Below are 20,234 nucleotides of genomic sequence, written 5' to 3'. Positions count from 1 at the left end.
CCAATTTTTTTTTCTTTTTCTTTTATTTGTTGTTCGCTAGTATCCATCGATGGCAGTTCGAATGTTTGGATTCTGCGTAAATCGTGGATATTAGCGAATGACTCGCTTGATGGATGTTAGATATTTGGTTTTAATTCTTATAATTTTTTGCTTTTATTGAATTTTGATTATGTTTTATTTTTTTTTGTTTTTTCATTGTTTTTTTTTTTACATTGACTTTCTGCGTTTGTTTTACTGTTTTTTTTCTTCTTCGACATTTTCCTTGAATATACTATTTTGTTCGCGCTCAAGAAGAGAGGCAGTTGTCCTCTCGAATTATTCGTTTTGTTGTGTTTTTTCAGTATTCTCGTTTGGCTTAAAAAAAAACCCATTTTTGATCGTTTTCGTTCTTGAAAGAACATAAGCAAGACCCTTCTTAACAAGGTACGATAAAATTGACAGGACATTCAGCCATGAATGTATGCCTAGAATGTAAATTTTTTTTTAAGTTTTTATAAAACCTATATGATGCTTTTTTTAGTATTAAGCTATTACCAACTGATATAAATTTTTTTAATAGCTTGATAACTGTGTGTTTTTGCAGCAGGCTGTAAAATCGACATGTTAAAAAAAAAATCTCTACATTTTCCACTAGACCATAGTAGAAGATTAGGAGAAACAAAACGGATATTGCCCGAGCTGTGATATAAAAAAAACATGGTATGTCAGCTGCATTAGATTACCACAACCAAATATATATCCATCTACGGGCAGGTGTAAAAGCGAGTATATTCCAAGACGGCTAAATATTGTAATTGTTTAAACAATTCGTTTGTTTTACAGCAAATTCTGTCTTTTTTGGGAGCTAGTAAGTTTTCAGAAGAGGCATGAGAAAGAGCAAAGTTTTACTTCTGTCAGAATATTCAGTTCATTTCATGGATCTAACCAACATTGAATCTATCTAGTCTCCTTTTAAAAGTATATATTTCGAGATTTATTTGAAGTCATGATTTTTGAAGTTTGATCCATGTTTCCCAAGATACTCCCTAAATAATAAAGAAGATCGAAAAAGACATATTAACATTGTATTATTGGTATCGCATTAACATGCTAGTTTTAATAAGGCTTATTTACAACGAGATTTAGATAACGCCCAGATATTATCTAACACCAGACCGATTCATAATTACATTCTGAAGCTGGATACATCCAGCTCCAAAGTTGAAAAAGTTTGAGCTTTTAAGAATTAAACGACGGTCGACCAATCATAGCGCTCTATTATGGAGCCAAGATCACATAGAATATGATTATATAGAAAGTTAACGATTTGGTGAACAAACTCTATCCTAGCTAACCGAACAAGCCAATCGGATACATCTTATTTTGAATAGGTTAGGTGCTATCTAAAACCTTGTCCTTAGCAAAGACTTAGCATTAGGTAAATCTCAGTGTTTGGTGAATTCCATTGTGAATAAGAATTCAAGAGAAAAACTTTTTCCCCCATCTTACTATGCGTTTTTCTCCATCATACTATGCATTGAAGACGATCCCTTTATTTGTTTGATTAGAATACTCGCCACTAGTTATTGTATTCTGTTTACTATATCACGATAAATACATTTTCTTTGGTTCTATTCATATTTCGTTAATGCCCAAAAATTATTAGACTTTTGACCAAATATATGATATGACCAAAACATGACTTCTGCGTACAAACGGATTAAGATCCCAAAGAAAATTAATTTCTACTAACCTGGCTCTGTCAAGTTTTACACATTTCAATGTGCCTCTGGCAACTACCGTAGCTGCACGGGGTCGGTCCAACAGCAACGCTATTTCTCCTAAAAGAAAAGACACAATTATCCAACACCTCCTCAATTCAAAGCAAAAGTAAACTCAGTACTAAAATAAGAACTAGCAGCTTTGCCAAAGATATTGAAGAGAGCAATATTAAAGTGACCTGATAGCCCATTTTTACTGTCAGAAGGGAGAATTAGTTCAGGACTGAAGGCGGAGAGACCGAACGAACATGACTAAAATTTTGGACCTCAGACTGAGAAGGAGCAGTGGACTTTACAGATCACCCGGTCAAAGAATAAAGTTACTAAAATTAATTCTTGACTTCATAGATGTGCACAACCAAACAACACAACCCAGGGTAGGACAGATGTTTTTTTCAAGTTAAAAGCGGTAGTTTCGTTCAATATGTGTGTATTTTAGGCTAGCTTTAAAATAGGAATTTTCCTTCGATTAACGGTCATGTTGAGTTCTTTTCACAACACTATTTATGAAATACTTCCTAAAGTAGGTTTAAGTTATTCCAATCTGACTTAAAACGGTGCCTAATAAATTGGGCGGTGGAATTTTCTTCTTTAATTTTCACCAAAAATAGCTGTATTTTCAAAAAAAAAAAAACCCAATTGCTATTCACGCATGCACACTTTTAAAACACAGTAAAGAAACGCTACGTCTATGTGCCATTTAAAAATTTCTACACAACCAATAACTGATAACTATTTTCAAACCACATTAACTAAAACCAGCCATACCAAATTCTAAGAAATCGGGTACAACTTTCACCCACTATGATTAAATGTCTCCTACTTTCCATATTTAATTAACGGCAATTACACATTTCGTTTCCTCAAGAAGAAAAGGAAAACTTGCTCCAATGACAAGCCCTAAATTAATGATTCTTTGAAAAGGTTAATACGGCGAAAAATAAACCTTTTCAACAAGAAAAAATAGAATTTTTAAACATCACAGAGACCATTTTTTTTTTCCAGTGTCTCAAAACGCAACAAAATAAAACACAATTTGACAAGTCCTGTTTTCTTTTACCAGAAGCTCAAGACATTTAAATCAGCCAATAATCTTAATACTACCTTTAGTTCTATTTCAGCACACCCCTTTTCCTGTCCTAAGTACACTCTCCATATATTAATAACCCATAAAATGCCCCCCCCCCAATACTCCATCTTTGAACAACGAAAACAGAAATACAATTTTGGCACTTGTACCATAGACATTCCTGTTACACTTCTCTTTTCCTTGATAAATTATCAACAGGTCTTTAGCAGGTATTTTTATGAAATCACAAAAACCCCTACACCCTCTTATTGCTGGAAAAATAGATACAAAGTAACTAGGATAGGTGATAACAACTGAAAAAAAAAAAACAGATAACAAAATTATCCTCGGCGACGTTTCACCGGTTGCTTTAACTGTTAGTTTCTTTTCCATATTTTACAAGTTTCTTTTAATGGATATTGCTAAAAGTAAAGATTATATTTAATATTGGATCCTTGCATTTTGGTAGTCTAGGCAGCGCTTCAATAACACCCAACCTTGCTCATTTAACAGGCGCAAATCTATGACACGGTGTACTCCTAAACTAATGAACCGAACATTAAGAATATTTCAACATATATTGTAGTCCACTTAAATAAAACTAACATCATAGTTGTCAGTTTTTTCGTGAACAAAGAAGAAAGGGAATATTCTCAAATTCCTATCAAACGATGTGATTCACTCAAAAGGTTTTAAATTATGCAAAGAAAAAAATTACCATCCAGGCTTCAAATTAAAAAAAAAAACATTTATAATATTGATTTTAAATACGAGGCTTGTCTGATAAATGCCATAAATTATGTCTGGAAAATCAAGCCATTATTACTTACATTAATTTCATCCAGCTCCAATAGTAATTTTGGGGTTGACAGCCACTTAGGCCAAAGACGTTTTTAGAAAATATGCTTTTAAATCAATGCACAGGTGCACAAGAATGTATGTTCTATGGCAAATTTCATGAACTAAGGTATAAATAAATTCTAAATTCACCAAATCTAGGCATAAAATTTTTTGTCTTGTTTCCCGAACCAGAAAGAACTGGCTCAGCTGAACAAATAAAAAAGATTATCTACGACACTCGAGTCATTAATGAAATCACACTTATTTTGAAGGATAGTAAAAGCTTTACGTAAAAATGTATGTTTACGTGCCTGCCCCGATTCATTACTAAAGAATTATAAGTGCATTTGTGGGCATCCGTAAACATGCTTCTTACTTTAGGGGGGGGGAGCATTGAAACATTTCTACGAGGAGGAGGGACAGCTTTGGAAAATGCCAGAAAAGAACCAATTTTTACAGAATGCCACATAATTTTGACTTATTTAACTCCAATTTACCATCTGCAAAATCTACCCATAAGAGTATTGACGTCTATCAGTGGTATAATGAAGCCCCACCAGTTGCTTCAGAAGTGTTTTGACGTCTGAGGCTATTGGCAAATGACGAAACTTTGCTCCCACGGGTCATCTTCACAAGGAGACTTGTAGATGGAAGCATTTAGCAAAGACCTCCATCTTGGGTAACAATCACTTTCTTCAACAACTGACATTTCAGCTGATGCCTTAAAAGTTTATTGACCTGACTCTACTTTGTCTAAAAAATATTAAAGGGAGATTGCCCAGAATGTATTGATTAATAATAAACTTTAGAATGTATTTTGTTGTGGTGTTCTCGCGCTGTGGTGGCCTCCTCTGTTATCTCCTACCTTGTATGTTTCTTTTTTGCTTGTTTGTGTTTTAGCTTTTTTTGGAATTATTAGTGTGACGAGACGTTGGGTTTTTTTTTCTATGCATTTGTACCGTCCCAGCCTTACGAGCTCTGCTCTCTGTTGGGGCTTAATATTGTTTTTGTATATTTTTAATTTGAATTAATAAATATTGATTGATTGATACCCTACGATTAGGACAAGTAAAATCATCTTAAGTAAAGGTCGTAATCGTTAGGACCTTTGTTTAACGAAGGTCGTAATAACTACGCTGTTGGACGTAATTTTGTCCATCAATGATACGAGTAAAGAGGTGCCAAATATATGATATAATGTATGATATATATGATATAATGATACGAGACCAAAAGTTAATTACAGCATATTAACATATCGTATTCAGTATCGTAATACTGAAAAGTTTTGAACCCGGAATACAATTTTACGTGACATGTAATTCTGATTCAAAATTTTTGACCAACTTTCTTGAAAGTATTCCAATATCTCTATTCTTTAGTGAAAATAAAGTCTTCCAACTATCTATTTTCTATTTACCATAGCAATCTGTTCTTGATTGGTCCAAATACATGACACCTAGGATGCAATTAATCTGGGTTTAAAAGAGTCCCTTTCACATAAATAAGGTTACATCTAGGCATACTAATTTATAACAGTCTGGCTAAAACTACCAGCTACTGCTTAGGAATCTATAACAATTTATTTTATTTTTGATGCCACATCCCCCTGTTTTATCGCTCTATCACAAATTAATCACCACGTTCTCCATTCCATCTCGCCTCCTCTTGACCCATTCTATCACTTTCCGTCCTTTTCTACCCAAAGCAAAATTTAAATACAATAAACAAAATTGATTCTAATCGAGATTTAACCAAAGACTTGCATCATAGGCCGTCCTGGCCGAGTGGGTTGGTACGCTGGATTCGGGATCCCTTGTCTGAGAGGACACGGGTTCGAATCCCGGTGCACCCATTTCTTCAGTTTGGGACGGGGGTCAGTGGCGTGACTCTGTAAGCTTAGCCAGAGTCGACCCAGCTCTAAATGGGTACCTGGAGAAATCTGGGGAAGGTAAACAGGAAGGGTGTGCGAAAGCACAGGATGGCTGGCCCCCAACCCCCCATTGCACTTTCTGGCTGAAGGGCCAAGAAACGGAGATCAGCACCGCCGGTACGGACTGTAAAGTCTTATGCCGTATCCTTTACCTTTACCTTGCATCATAAAAAGCACAGGCGAGAACCACTATATTGTGATACTGTGAAGAAGTGCATGAATGATCAAGCTTGCCCCCTCACCATTCTCAAACCAACCTTCACCTGTCAGAACGGGTTACTTGTGCCATAAACGAAGCACATAAATGACACACAGCCAAGGCCATATCCGAGAGGGAAGATGTTTAGGGGATTTGGCACTCCTCTCCCAAAAAAAATGTCCTACTCGTAAAAATGCAACAAAAATGAATATAAACGAATTTTGATGCGCTTCTTAAAGCTTTTTGACCCTCTTCCCCTGAACAAAAATCCCAGCTACGGCCATTCACACAGCACAAGTTCTCGCAAGCCCAGTACGCTCCTCTGCCACCAAGAATGGTTGTCTAAGGTTTCTATATAGAACTCTTTCTTTTATTTCAAGTTTCCTGGGAGAATCCGCTATTCTTGTGAGCTGTCTGGTGGCTGATTAACTCCATATAGCAAAGCGTACTGCAGTGATTTTCCTACACCATCTGCTGCATACTCAGATAATATTTCCGTGAATGTGTCTCAGCATCACTATGTTATAAGGTACAGCCTAACATTTTTAGAGAGCGAGTCAGGTCGAATAGTGGCAGCATATTCGGCCCGGCGAGAAAAGCAAGTGATTCGTCACGTAGAAATCGTCATAACGAAACAACATCTTAACTTTGGATCTTGATACTTTACATTTCCGTGTTTCATGTAAAATTTTGAAAATTAGTCCTTTCCTTCCTAAAATATCGCTAGACATTCTTCTCTCACATCAAAGATTCTGAAAATGCTTCAGTAATGAATTTCATCATTTTAACTATGCATTATCCTGTCTTAAGCAAAAAAGCTACTGTTTGTTTTGGCTTTCCACAGAGATTTGGCACACAAGCTAAAATCAATTCGCTTTGCACCAAGTTTTTGGCACATAAATATCCATCCCTAGGTTCTCTGGTAAACAAGTTTGTTTATCGAACATTAAGAAAAACCATAAAATTCGGAAGAAATTAATTTTTTTTTAATCTTAAAAGTAAAAATATAAGAAGGAACAGTATTTGAAAAACTCAATCTTTCCAATTCACGAACGTAACATGTTTTTTTCCCTTTTTTCTCTTTCCATTCTTGATTTGATGTACTGTTTATTTTATTCTTGCAATACTTCTATATTTTTTTGTTTTAAATACTTCTTGTAGATACTTCTACGTATCTAGATGACCTTCCGTTTAAGCAAAAACTGTCTTGTTGCATTCAACTGCTGCACGGATGAAGACCCCATACAGCTGGTAAATACCTAACTCCCGTGACAAGCAATTAGTCAAATCGGTGAAGAAAGTTAATTTGGTGAAATTAGTCAGATAAATTTAAAAATAAATTTAAAATAAAATTATTTTTGTATATAAACAACTCAGAAATTATTCAGGTTAATACAGTTAAAATTTATTGAAGTTTGAATAGGTCAAAGACATTTTATTATAATTACTATAAGAAGCGAATGAATTTAATCTGGTGGAGGTGCATTGATTTCTGAAATTAGAATTCTATATTCTTCATAGTTTATAGTATATTAAATATATCATACATATGTGTATACATTTTCATTCTACTTATACAATACACAACCAAAAAGTTCCCCTATTCTCCATAAAGCATAATATTAAATACAAATCAGTAACTACAAGAGTACATATATCATTGTAGAACAGACAAACCCAAAATATATCATTAGTATATCACAAATATTATTAATATTTGCGTAGGGGACATTAGGATTCTTATGATGAAGATAGCTCGGGAGGTGGATGTGCTTTCCAACTTTATGGGGAGCATGGGGATAACCTGGAACAGTTTGTGAGTAATTACCAATGTCTGGAAAATTCAACAAAGGTTTTTTTTTGGGGGGGGGGGCACCACGGTTCCCATATATCTTGGGAACCTCTTCTAGTGAGTTAATTATTGCGGTGGAAAGTATTATAGAGGAAAGGAATGCTTTAGAGGCACAGAAGTTATAATTCTATAGTTTTGAGTGCTATTGTTTGATTTGATCATTTTTTGTATATTGTTCTGTCTTCTTTTTGTGTATATAGCGACTGATTTTTAAATTCACGTATATGTATGCATTAAATCAAAACAACAAAGCACTGTAGAACTGAAGATTTTAGAATGGACAAGACTAAACAACAGAAACTGCATATTAAAAGCTAATTATAGCATTTATCCGCTTGAAACCTTGTACTCTGGGAAAAAACGTGCGTCGGAGGGGGCCTAGGTGTCCTCCAATTTTTTTGGTTACTTAAAAAGGGCACTATAGCTTTTAATTTCCGTTATAATGAGCCATCTCGCGGCATTGTAGGACCACTGGGTCGATACGATCACCCTGAAAAAACAAAAACAAAAAAGAACACACACATCCATGATCTGTCTTCTGGCAAAAAAAAATCCACATTTTTGTAAATAAGAGCTTGAAACTTTTACAATGGGGTTCTCTGATAGGCTGAATTTGATGGTGTGATTTTCGTTAAGATTCTATGACTTTTAGGGGGTGTTTGTCCTATTTTCTATAATGAGGCAAATTTTCTCAAGCTCGTAACTTTTGATGGGTAAAACTACACTTGATGAAACCATTTCAACCGTTTTTTTAGTGTCGGTTACTATTGAGTAGATTGAGTTCAGAGTATATAAGATTGAGATAAGAGAGTTCAAAGTCCTAAGAACAGCCCCTTACGAAGAATTCTTTCGTCGCATCTTGTTTCAGCTTTACGTTCCCTATGAACCAGGCTATTTTGCGACAAGGCTACAGCTGTAACTTCCACCGAAAAGACAAGATGTATTTGATTCACTAGTTTTGGATCCATTCTTTCACTGAGCCACAATTACAATAATATTTACATTTTTTCTCAAAGAATGATCTTAACTTGCTTTAATAATAGGACAATTTTCCAATTTTTTCAAGCTTCTCATCTATAATCACCTTGTTTTAAATCTAAAAAAAAAAAAAAAAAAAAAAAAAAAAAAAAAAAAAAAAAAAAAAAAAAAAAAAAAAAAAAAAAAAAACACGCAACGTCGAAACCGTAAGAATTCCTCTAAAATCACAAGAATCCAGAAAAGTAAAATACCAAAAACTTACACGGGGAACACAAACCTTAAACTAGCTGCTTTAGACACCTAGCAATAACGCATTTTTGGAATACAAATTTACACAAAATGTCCTCTCTCCAAAGAGCCTTAAGATCCTTAGTAGTCTTAAATAAAGCCCTTATTTGGGTTCCGGTCGAGCAAAAGTTCTTGAACTTTTTCTTTCTTTTTCTAGTCGAATTCGATAATATTGTTAATATTGCTATGCTATAATTCCACTGATTTATTTTGTGGCAAATTTTCTTGAGTCAGTCACGTCATTTACTTATAATCCAAAAATTAGCATTAGAAATGACACTTCGGTATAATGAAAATATGAAAGGAAAAAATAAATCGTTACGAAATATAAATACATTATAATTCATTCAATTCAATTTATTACGAAATTCATTAAGCGCATGTCAGAAAGTAAAAAAAAAATACCCCCCATCTTTCTATGCGTTATTGTATATATCCGTATTTGCAACGCGAAATCTTGAGCCAGTAAAAAGATCCAAAACCTAATTGGTTCTTTTTGAAGAAATTTTAAAACAATAAAAAGAGCAAAACAGTTTTGAGTCACAGCTTTTTTTGGGAGTAAACCCTCTGTTTCTCTTACACGACAAATGCCTTTTTTAGATGTGTCGTTCATTCAATTCGTTCATAAAAAGTCCCAAAGAACTTCTAGAGATCGAAGGGTAGAATATAGTTGTTGACGACACAGCTGTTGAATAGATTAAGACTGATCAACTGAATATTTAAAGATCAAATCATTCGTTTGAACAGAAACTCCGATGTCTAATAATTAAATAAATTATTAATAAGTGAATTATTATACTTATTCGTTACCCTTGCATGTCCTATTTATGGTTATTAATAGTGCATACTTACAATATACAATAATAACTCTAAGTTATCTAATATAACTTAGAGTCAAATTAAGAACTAAACAGAAGCTATAATACCAACTATTCATTGAAAAATATGAGTCACTTTTCCTAATTATGAATTATACGATTAAAAAATAAGCAGTACCCCCCCCCCTCTAAATCAACTTACCGAAATAATCTGAAGGTCCAAGTAATCCAACTTCAACAGGTGGTTCTGCATCCCCCGGTCCCCCTCTATGTTGGAGAACAACAGCTGTTCCTTCAACAATTATAAAGAAGTCATCACCGGGCTCCCCTTGTCTAACAATAGTTTCCCCGTCACTGAAAGAAACTGATTCTAACACATCTGCAACTCGGAGCCTTTCCCATTTATCCAATGCTTCTGTAAAAAAGAGTAATGATATTTAATTATAGGCTCAATTATATGCTCTTACACTCCGGGCCCCGTAACATTCATCCTGGTGGGGGGGGGGGTAGACCTTAAAAATAATTCTGAAGCGTTTTGACAATTAATTATTTGTACTTTTTGTGCCTTTCTGGGCGTATTAGGGAGGGAGAAAGCAAATTCACAGTATATCCCCTACCCCGTTCACACGGTCACCCATGCTCGTACGTTCGCCTAGTTGTACTGAACTTTCAAGGAGGAGGAAAAGCCAAAACTAAGAAAAAAGGATTCATTTTCTTTTATTTTCGATTACAGTAACAACATACGAGCCTCGGCCATGAGGAAGAGTCAACATATTTGAATGCGTCTCTGAGACGGGAGGGGAAGGGGTACTAGGACTTCAAATTTTCCGCAAAAAAAGCTCCATATCTTCCCAAATATTGTACAATTTTGCAGTTTCTGGTTTTTTGGGGAACCTTCCTTGCAATTCTTTGATAGGAACTGACGATTGTGCAATTATTATTAGCAGCTTCATGGATTAATATATACAATAAAAGCTGTTTTGAACAAAACAAATTGATATACAAAGTATTTAAGAAAAGGCGCGATGACATCTGGAAACTGAACCGAAAACCATGTATTTGGATCTTCAAATATTACACTGTTGTCTGCTTATTGTAAATTAATACAATCTAGATTGGATATACCTTTCGAATTCAGTTCAAATGTTTTGAAGGTAAATTTAAAAACAAGCAGAAATTTGAATAACATGTGGTATTCAAGTGGGAATTCTTGAGCCCTTGTATCTAATACAATTGGATATCAGTATCTCACACTAAAAGAAAATAGATTAAAAAGTGAAAAAGATTCAACTATATTCTCTTTTCCGCAATCCCAATCCTAATGAGTGAAACTCCATTTTGATACGCGTTTGGGCATTGTTGAAAAAGTAAGACTTAAAGGATCATGCAATAACCTTGAAAAACCGACTAAATTTAGTTACCAAGTCATCCCACAGAAACACATACACAACTTGAGAAAAGGATAACAGAGACACTGCCCTCTAATACTATATAATCCAGGAAGACCCCCTCCCTCCAAGTAAAATTTGTTTCTAAACAAGGACTTGTTGAGTCATCTCTCCCCCAGCAATTATGTTGGCCACCCCTTAGGGTGGTGCACTCCCCAAAGTCAATGGGAATTAAATTAAAAAAGAGTTCAGAAGGTAAGTTAGTAACACCAAAACAACCATACACAGGATAAGCGGAGAACGGAGTTACAGCGTTATCAACTATTATATACTCCATAATAATTTGCCTACCATTTAAAAACCTGAAACAAACATTAAACAGCTACTAAGCATCTTCTACTTTTGGTAAAGCGACATTATACTATGGAAAAATTCCTATTCAATTGTTATAGATGAATATTATGATTTTAAGCATACAAATACGCAACTGTATCTTCAAGCTTCTGACCTGACCAATCAGGACTTCAAAAAGAAAGGCTAAAATTCCCAATAAAGTTGTTACTTAACGATAAAAAAAAAATCATCTTTTAAAACTAATACTTTCAGTTAGCTTAACAATAATAAAATTGGAGAAATGGTCAAAAATGTTTGCCTGAAGAGACTATAACCTATTCTATCCCGGGTTACCTATCCTACCTATTATATATGACGGTTTTCAAATATCTAAATAAATAACAAATAATTAGAGGATTTGCGTCTAATATGTTGCGGGGAATTATTATTTATTTTTTTCTTTATATTTATGCTGATGCTGGTCGGCTTGTATTTACTTTGGCTTGATTTATTTCTATTTTGTCAGTGCTAACGTATGTAACATTGTCAGTTCTAGTTTTTATTTTTGTAATATTATATGTAATATTATATACATTGTATACATTATATGTATATTATATATTATACATTATATGTAATATTATATACATGTATGTAATATTATAACATTGTCAGTGCTAAAGTATGCCATCAGGCATGTGCACTGGTTTGTCATATTTATTTACGTAATTTCTTGCAAATGAAAAATTATCTATCTATCTATCTATCAATCTGCCTATCCAGTTTTCGTTGATTATCTACTTTTTTGTGGTCAGGCAAGAAAAGGAATACCAAAAAACGAGCTCTCGCGTAATAGTCATAATGCTGGTGCTGTGTATCGCATCCCGTAAGTTCAGTCCAGTTTTTACGATGTTATTAAATTACCCCTAAGCGGGCATGACTTTTCTACAAGAAAATGGTGGATCGATTCTGTGACTGCTCTCTTAGGCTTAATAGGTACATTCAAGAAAACAAGGCTAGGGGCAATGAAAGATTTGATGAAACAATTGTGTAGCCGTTTAAGCTGCATCTCATTTTGCTAAACTTTGAATCGCTTTATGGTAATATTTGGCATATTCAGGTAAAAGGTCAATTAACCTTCTTGTATTTTGAGACAAAAAAAACTAAAATTGATATACCTCCTTTATGTTAAACCAAACAAATTTAACGCAAGGTCTTCCATTTATCTAAAAATACCCAGAATTCGACCAGCTATTATAAATTTGCCAGTCCATTGGCCCTGACTCACCGAGAAAACTTTCCTTTCGTTATATTCCCTTTCACTAGCCAGATATGAATTTCTCTTTTTATTAAAGCCAAGAGATAAAGGACAAAGATTGATCTTCTCTTAGGAATTCCATTGAGTGTGACTCTACTAGATTATTACAATTCAATGAAAATTATTTCCTAGTATGGTCGGTTCGTTAGATTGATTGGTTCACTTAATAAAGCTAAAATTCAGAAGAGAAGATAACAATTGTCAGGCAACAATTCACAATGGAGCCGTCTTCGACTTCTCTGCTTTACAGCAGAAAAGGGTCAAATTATGATAAATTTACATCTAAATTAAAAAAAGAAGTGCTATAATTTGTTCATTTTAATTCAGAAATATAACTCACACAAGCTAGGACATGACTGCGTCAGTTATAATGAAACTTAACCACTCCAGGACTACTCTTTGGGACACCACTTAAGGAAATATAGTGTTCTGAGAACCTAGAACTTATCTAGGACAGTGTACTAAGTCAGAAAAAACCGCAACTACCAAAGATATTGTTATGTTTGATTAGGATGCAGGTTTAAAAATACAGCGTTCAGCGTTAAAAGGAAATAAACCTGAAAACCTATGCTCCTTCATTTCTTCATAAACTAAGTTCTGTCACGTCATCCAGATATGAAAAGTTGCTGAAATACTCTGAATTTACAGGATACTTTAATAGCAACAGTGAGTAAAAGACACGAGGCTTAAATAAAAGATAAATAAATAAATTAAAATAAAAATTAAATAAATTAAATAAAAGAATTATTTTCATTTATTGTCCTCAGTCTTTACTAGAAATTGGTTACACTAATTGAAGTTGTTCCATTTTAATACTGAATCATCCCCTTACGATAACTTTCCAGAGCTTATAATTTTGAATAAGTGAGCATAGTGTGAAAACACCGATAGTTGCGGCCAACTTGCAGTGTGATATTGGCAATTTAAGTGGAAAAAATTTGATCTTTTAAATTTGCGGGAAGTTTATTTGTTTTAGTATGATATCCAGAGTATGTTAAATTGGAATCTACACGGGAAAAAACTTTAACAGAGTGCGATTCAACAAATCCCAATCTGTCTCTTTGCTTTGGCAAGTCCAAGCAGGTAATCTTCAGTCCCAATATAGCTAATGCTCTTCTTTACGAATCTACTGATTATTTCTAGCTTAATCCCGCGGCCCAATCATACCTCATTTTACAAATAGAGATCGTTCAAAAAGTGTTTTTTTTTCTTCATAAATGACCTCCTGAAAAACCGATTCTTTTTTGTCATTGTAAACAATGTTTTTCTTTTTATTTAATCCCGAATTCCACAAAAGTTTCTAATTGAGCAAGTATAATTTAAAAATTTTAATTTCAGCAGACTCGAAACAAGAAAAAAAATCTCCCACGAGCTTGCACAACGGTCTTTTTTTCCCTCAGGTTCAGCACCATTACACACTTTCCTAGGGAATCGTCTGTTAGATATTTGCACCTCTTTCATACGTATATATATATATATATATATATATATATATATATATGTATATTTTATTAATTTTATTTAACCGTTAATGAAGGCTTTTGGCAGTTTCAAGTTTATATTTAATATAAAAGCAAGCAATTTCACAAAAGATGATTTTGAATACCTTCCGAAAAAGCAGTCAGAACCAGGAAAGTAATCAAACCGAGCAAACAAATAAAATCCTTATGGAACAAGTGCTAAAACAAGAAAATGGAATAGCAGTTCTAAACTAGACCAACAGGGAGGTTAATAAACCAATTACGATCAAAGTCAGTAGAGATGGTTTTGTTTTTCTCGGCAAACATCTAACAAAGGGACGAAAAGAATGCTTCTCTTTTAAACTTTGCATGGCTGTCAACATATAAAGAGAAATATTAACATATTAGCCAAAAACAACTTCATATTTAAAAGTAGAATAAACATGCAGAAGGCGCCAAACCCAAAAGACAAATTTTTTTTGAAAAAAGAGAGAAACGGTAATGATATTTCGAATAAGACAATGGAAAGAAAAACAAACCTTTTTCACAAATGATAATAAAAGTCCAGATATTTCAGCTTCAAATCCAGAAGCCTTTATCAAGGACAAAAACTAAATTAAACAAAACATATAAAGAAAAGAGACAAGAGCTAAGAGCTCATATGGCACTTGTGACGATGCCAGAAGAGCCAAGAGCTCATATGGTATGAGCTCTAGTAATATTCTAAGAATCAATAGTTCGATTTAAAAGGAAAATCAGAGGCTTAATGCCGGTCGGGATTTAAAATAAAAGCTCTGAGTCACGAGGTCCTTTTAAATATCCGAATCGGGGAAAGCGACTTTATCAAGTCAATTTGTGAAGCTCCCTGACACGCCTACCAATTTTCATCGTCCTAGCACGTCCAGAAGCACCAAACTCGCCAAAAGCACTGAATCCTATCCCCTAACTCCCCCATAAAGAGCGGATCCACTAAGGTTACGTCAATCACGCATCTATCTCATTTGCTTATTCTACCCACCAAGTTTCATCCCGATTTCTCCAATCTAAGCGTTTTGCAAGATTTCCGGTTTCCCCCTCCAACTTCCACCAATGTCAACTGATCTAGTCGGGATTTGAAATAAGAGCTCTGAGACATGAGTTTCTTCCAAATATCAAATTTCATAAAGATCCGGTCACCCGTTCTTAAGTTAAAAATACCTCAATTTTCCAAACTAACACCCTTCAGGTCCCAAAAAGAGAATGGATCCTCTCAAATTATGACAATAACGTATCCATAGCTTGTGCTTATTCTTCCCATCAAGTTTCATCCCTATCTCTCCACTCTAAGCGTTTTCCAAGATTTCCGGTTTCCAATATTTCTGTTTCCTCCCTCCAACCCCCTATGTCCCCGGATCAGATCCGAATTAAAAATGGAGCATATGAGACATAAGATCCGTCTATATACCAAGTTTCATTACGATCTGATCACCCATTCGTAAGATAAAGATACCTAAATTTTCACGTTTTCCAAGAACTCCGGTTTCGCCCTCCAACTCCCCCAATGTCACCAGATCTGGTCGGGATTTAAAATGAAAGCTATAAAGCACACGATCCTTCTAAATATAACTTCATTAAGATCTGATCACCCGTTCGTAACTTACAGATACCCCATTTTTTCTAATTTTTCCAAGTTACCCCCCCCCCCAACTCCACCAAAGAGAGCGGATCCGATCCAGTTATGTAAGTCATGTATCTTAGACTTGTTTTTATTATTCCCACCTAGTTTCATCCTGATCTCTCCGCTTTAAGTGTTTTCCGAGATCCCCCCCCCCAATGACGCTGGATCCAGTCAGGATTTAAAGAGATCTGAGTTGCGAGGTCCTTCTAAATATGATATAAGATCCGATCACTCTTTCGTAAGTTAAAAATACCTCATTTTTCTAATTTTCCAGAATTGCCCCCCCCCCCTCCAACTCCCCAAAATAGAGCGGGTCCGTTAAGGTTATGTCAATCATGTATCTAGGACTTCTGTTTATTTTTCTCACCAAGTTTAATCCCAATCCCTCCACTCTAAGCGTTTTCCAAGATTTTAGGTCCCCCCTCCCAGCTCCCCTCAATGTCACCGGATCCGATCAGGATTTAAAACAAGAGCTCCGAGACATGAAATCCGTCTAAACATGAAATTGCATTAAGACCTGATCACCCGTTCGTAAGTTAAAATACCTAATTTTTTCTAATTTTTCCAATTTAACCTTCCCTCACTCCCCCCAGATGTTCGAATCGGAAAAACGACAATTTCTAATTTAATCTGGTCTGGTTCCTGTCACGCCTGCCAAATTCATCGTCCTAGCTTACCCGGAAGTGCCTAAACTAGCAAAACCGGGACCGACAGACCGACCGACAGAATTTGTAATCGCTATATGTCTCTTGGTAGATACCAAGTGCCAAAAAACAAGGCACAAACAACAAAAAAACTGATATCTTAATAAATTACAAAGATGAACGTTTTCATATTGGACAACATCAAGAAAAGTTTTTTATCCTTTGTGTTTTTTTCTTTTTGTTCTGTCTAATTTAGTTTAGCTGGGTTGCGAGCGTAACACTTTGGTCTTGTCATGTTCTTTTTTTTCCTAGCACCCTGATTTCAGCTTATTCCTAGAAAGTGGTAAGAGTCTAACCTCTGTGGTTTGTACGGAAAGTGTGGACCTTAGGCCAGATTGATGAATATGACTCTGAATTTTGGAAAGCTTCGTAGAACTCTAGCCGGGGGCCAAAAAGGATCGGATTTGCTTGTCCTTGAGCCAGAGCCTATAGTGTGAGAAGTGAATTGGAGTTTTATAGCCTATGCCAGGGAGAACTATCTGAAGTTACGCAGTCAGGCTTTCGTTTCATCAAACCATGTTTCTGCTTTCGAGTGGAAAGCTTCGTTCTAGCAGGCATGCAGGCAGGCATCAGTTTCAAATTGAAGATAGAATAAAATCTATAAGTGTTAAATATATGCGACAGTTACCCGGCCCCACAGCCAATATATCTTCTTTGAGTGATAAATAGAAAAAATTACAGAAAGAAAAAGGGAGGGGGACCGAAAGTGCTGTCATCTATTGTTTCTACCCATTTCTGTTCGTGATTTCAGCTGAGTTTTTTATTCGGTTTTTCGCACTTGGGATTGCGGTAGAGAAACGGTATCAGATGTACCTCTTAAACTATATAAATACTCTCATTGCTAAAGAAATTAGTGTTTATCCTTTGCTGCTTTCTAAATGATGACGTTAGAAACTTGGCCTACGGCAAAAAAGTCAAGTTTTGAACTAAAACAGATGGATTTTTTTTCGACGGCAATGGATAGCTCTTGATGAGCCGATCAAAGTATATGTCATCCATTTTTCGGTAGAAAAATTCTTTCATGAAATATACTAATTTGAAAGTTTAAAGGGGTTGACAACTTCAGTAGTAAGGGACACTGAAACCAAAAATAGGCCGATACCAATTGTGAGATATATAGGGGAGTTTTAAGCAGCGGTCAGCTGTTAGCTCATAATTATCTTCGGCAACGAGGAGTTTGCAACTTTTGCTAGTTGGTGTACCTATTATTTGTCTCCAGTGCATTTGATGGTAAGACCAATTTGGTTCCAGTGGTAAGACATGTGAGTAATAATCGGCTGTTAGGCTACAATCATCTTCAGCAATGAGGGGTTTGCAACTTTTGCTAGTTGCGAAGAGGGGTTTGCAACTTTTGCAAGTTGGTGGACCTAGTATTTATTTTAAGATCCTTACAGATTAACAACTTCAACGTTTAATCGAAGGGAGGAAACAAAACCAAAGTGTTGCTCTCGCAACTCTTTTCTCAGCGAAGCCGAACAAAGGTTCCGCAGCACCTCACATTGCCTATGCAACGTAGATCTAGTTTTGTTTTGTTATCTTTATTTTTTTTTTCGTTGGTTAAGACCAGATGTAAAGCCGAAATATTCAAACTGTTATTATTATTAGTAAAAAGAATGCTCTCCTTTTCTTGTTTTTCATTGTCGTATTTGATACTTGTTTGTCAATATTTTCCCTTTAATCATTAACACAGAAATTATTTAGCTTCCCTCTTTACTCCAGTCAGGTTTCACTTTCTTAAAATATTTTCTTACGAAATCCTCCTAGAAAATTCAAGGACATCCTGCTTTTCACTAGCCCAGCTGATTACCTTAAAGCATAATTTTTGGCAGATACTTGTCGTTTATCCATAAAATGTGAACCAGTACTTCTAAGTTTTCTTTCGTCACAGCCTAAAATAGTAGGATCGGAACAGATGATTGAACAGCTTATTGTTTTATGTACAGCCCACCAAATGAGCACTTGACCAATCGTTGGGCAATTCCTTCGGAAAAGTATGGCATTCCGTTTCTCAACCTCCTGGGGATCCCCGTCCAATAGACGAGGGGTCATAAATAGCGAGGAAGACCACACTGCCTTTCCGTCACAAACATCAAAAAACAAAAAGAACAATATGGAATTCTTTTCGCAAGACAGTGAAGAATCTAATTTGAATGAATACTTCGGCCCTATATCTTCGCTGAAGTAAGGATGCTGGGAGTGTTAAAAAAAATTCATTTTAGCTCTATTGGTCGCATGTTGTTGTAAGTTTTTTTTTCTTCTATATATTTACGTTTTGCTGAGGACGGTCCTTGAATATAGGACCAAAATATTCATTCAAATTAGATTCCTCTGTCTTATGAAAAGAATTCCCAATTGTTCTTCTTGTTTTTGATGTTTTTGACAGGGGGTCATAGCCAGATAGAAAAAATTAAAGGTTTAGATATAATAGAAGACTTTACTTATTAAATCAACAAATTTCAATCAAATATGTACAATTGCATACATACAAACATGGAGGTGAAAACCTGAAAAAAAAACGAACAGCAATTTTTCTGAAGTGAATTCAGACTTATTTTTAGGGGGTCGTGAGTTGACAGACTTTACGTTTAACCTTTTTTATTCCTAAATTTACGGTATCAGATAAAGTATTTGGACAATCTGAAGTTAGAAAACAATTTTTGCATCATAATATGCAAAATCATTGTACCTAACACATTTTTCATGCAGACCCGCTATACTTCACCCTCCCCCTTGCCCTAATGTGCAAATATATAGCCCAAATTTATTTCTAAAGTGTCATGTTTTCATCATAGTGACATTTCTTTAGGATTGAGCGTCAAAGAAACGGATTTTAATTAAAAGTAGGACTTGAGTGAGTGGCGGATAATACAGAAGTACCATAATAGTTTCTCCAAATCAGTAGTCGACTTGCTATTTCTACATATTGATCAGAATAAATATGTCGATAATACATCCTTCATAACCCTCCTCTAAAATCTCTTAATGGCTGATAAATATTTGATGTGTTCACTTAGCCTGCATTGATCACCATACTCCATTTAGTCTAAAAGACTCTGAAACTCATTCTCATTTACTTATACAAACCAACTTTATATTTCCAAATAATACCTTGTCTACAAGTTTAGTCAGAACTAAAGATCACATGCGGTATACATAACTTGTAACTGCAAATTCACCTCTATATGGTTTTTGCTTTTGTGCTTTCTGTATAAAACACAAGTTCCTTTACAGATTTCAATAAAGTAATAAATAATTTTACCAGTAAGAATGCCCGTCATATGCATAATCAAATTATAAACTTCCCGATTTCGTATCCAACTATTCTTGAAGGTTTCCTCTCCTAACATTATCCCAAAGTATATCCGAGGCATAGATACATGGTAAGCATTTACCTTTAAGAAAGTTCGTCTTTCAATAATCACTGAATAACACTAAATCAAGGTCTTTACTTATAACACCAACAAAAGCACTCATATATATGCCCTAATGTCCTCTATCAATCCAGCCAGTACTCAATTTACAATAGTATATCGATAGAATTAGCCGACTAGCTGTCTTACCATTTGCGAAAAATGCCCCCCGCCCTACCGATAAGTCTTTAACCCCCAATCCAATACTTTAGCAAATTGGCAAGGGT

The 20,234-nt window shown here is 35.0% G+C and overlaps 1 protein-coding gene across 4 annotated transcripts in view; it reads right to left on the bottom strand.

Moving 5' to 3' along the window:
• The window catches only part of LOC136039935 (cAMP-dependent protein kinase type I regulatory subunit-like), a 95,108-nt gene that overhangs the window by 11,059 nt on the left and 63,815 nt on the right, over window positions 1-20,234 (bottom strand). For all 4 annotated transcript variants that reach the window (XM_065723933.1, XM_065723935.1, XM_065723936.1 and 1 more), the window contains exons 5-6: window positions 9,940-10,152; window positions 1,733-1,820 (exon numbers count right to left, since the gene is read on the bottom strand). In XM_065723933.1, coding sequence (XP_065580005.1) covers window positions 1,733-1,820; window positions 9,940-10,152 — 301 coding nt within the window. The remainder of the gene's footprint in view (window positions 1-1,732; window positions 1,821-9,939; window positions 10,153-20,234) is intronic.

This window comes from Artemia franciscana, chromosome 20 (assembly GCF_032884065.1).
Source record: "Artemia franciscana chromosome 20, ASM3288406v1, whole genome shotgun sequence".
Lineage (NCBI taxonomy): Eukaryota > Metazoa > Arthropoda > Branchiopoda > Anostraca > Artemiidae > Artemia > Artemia franciscana.
The sequence above is the reverse complement of the archived record's forward strand: the minus strand, read 5'-3'. Positions and strand labels throughout refer to the sequence as shown.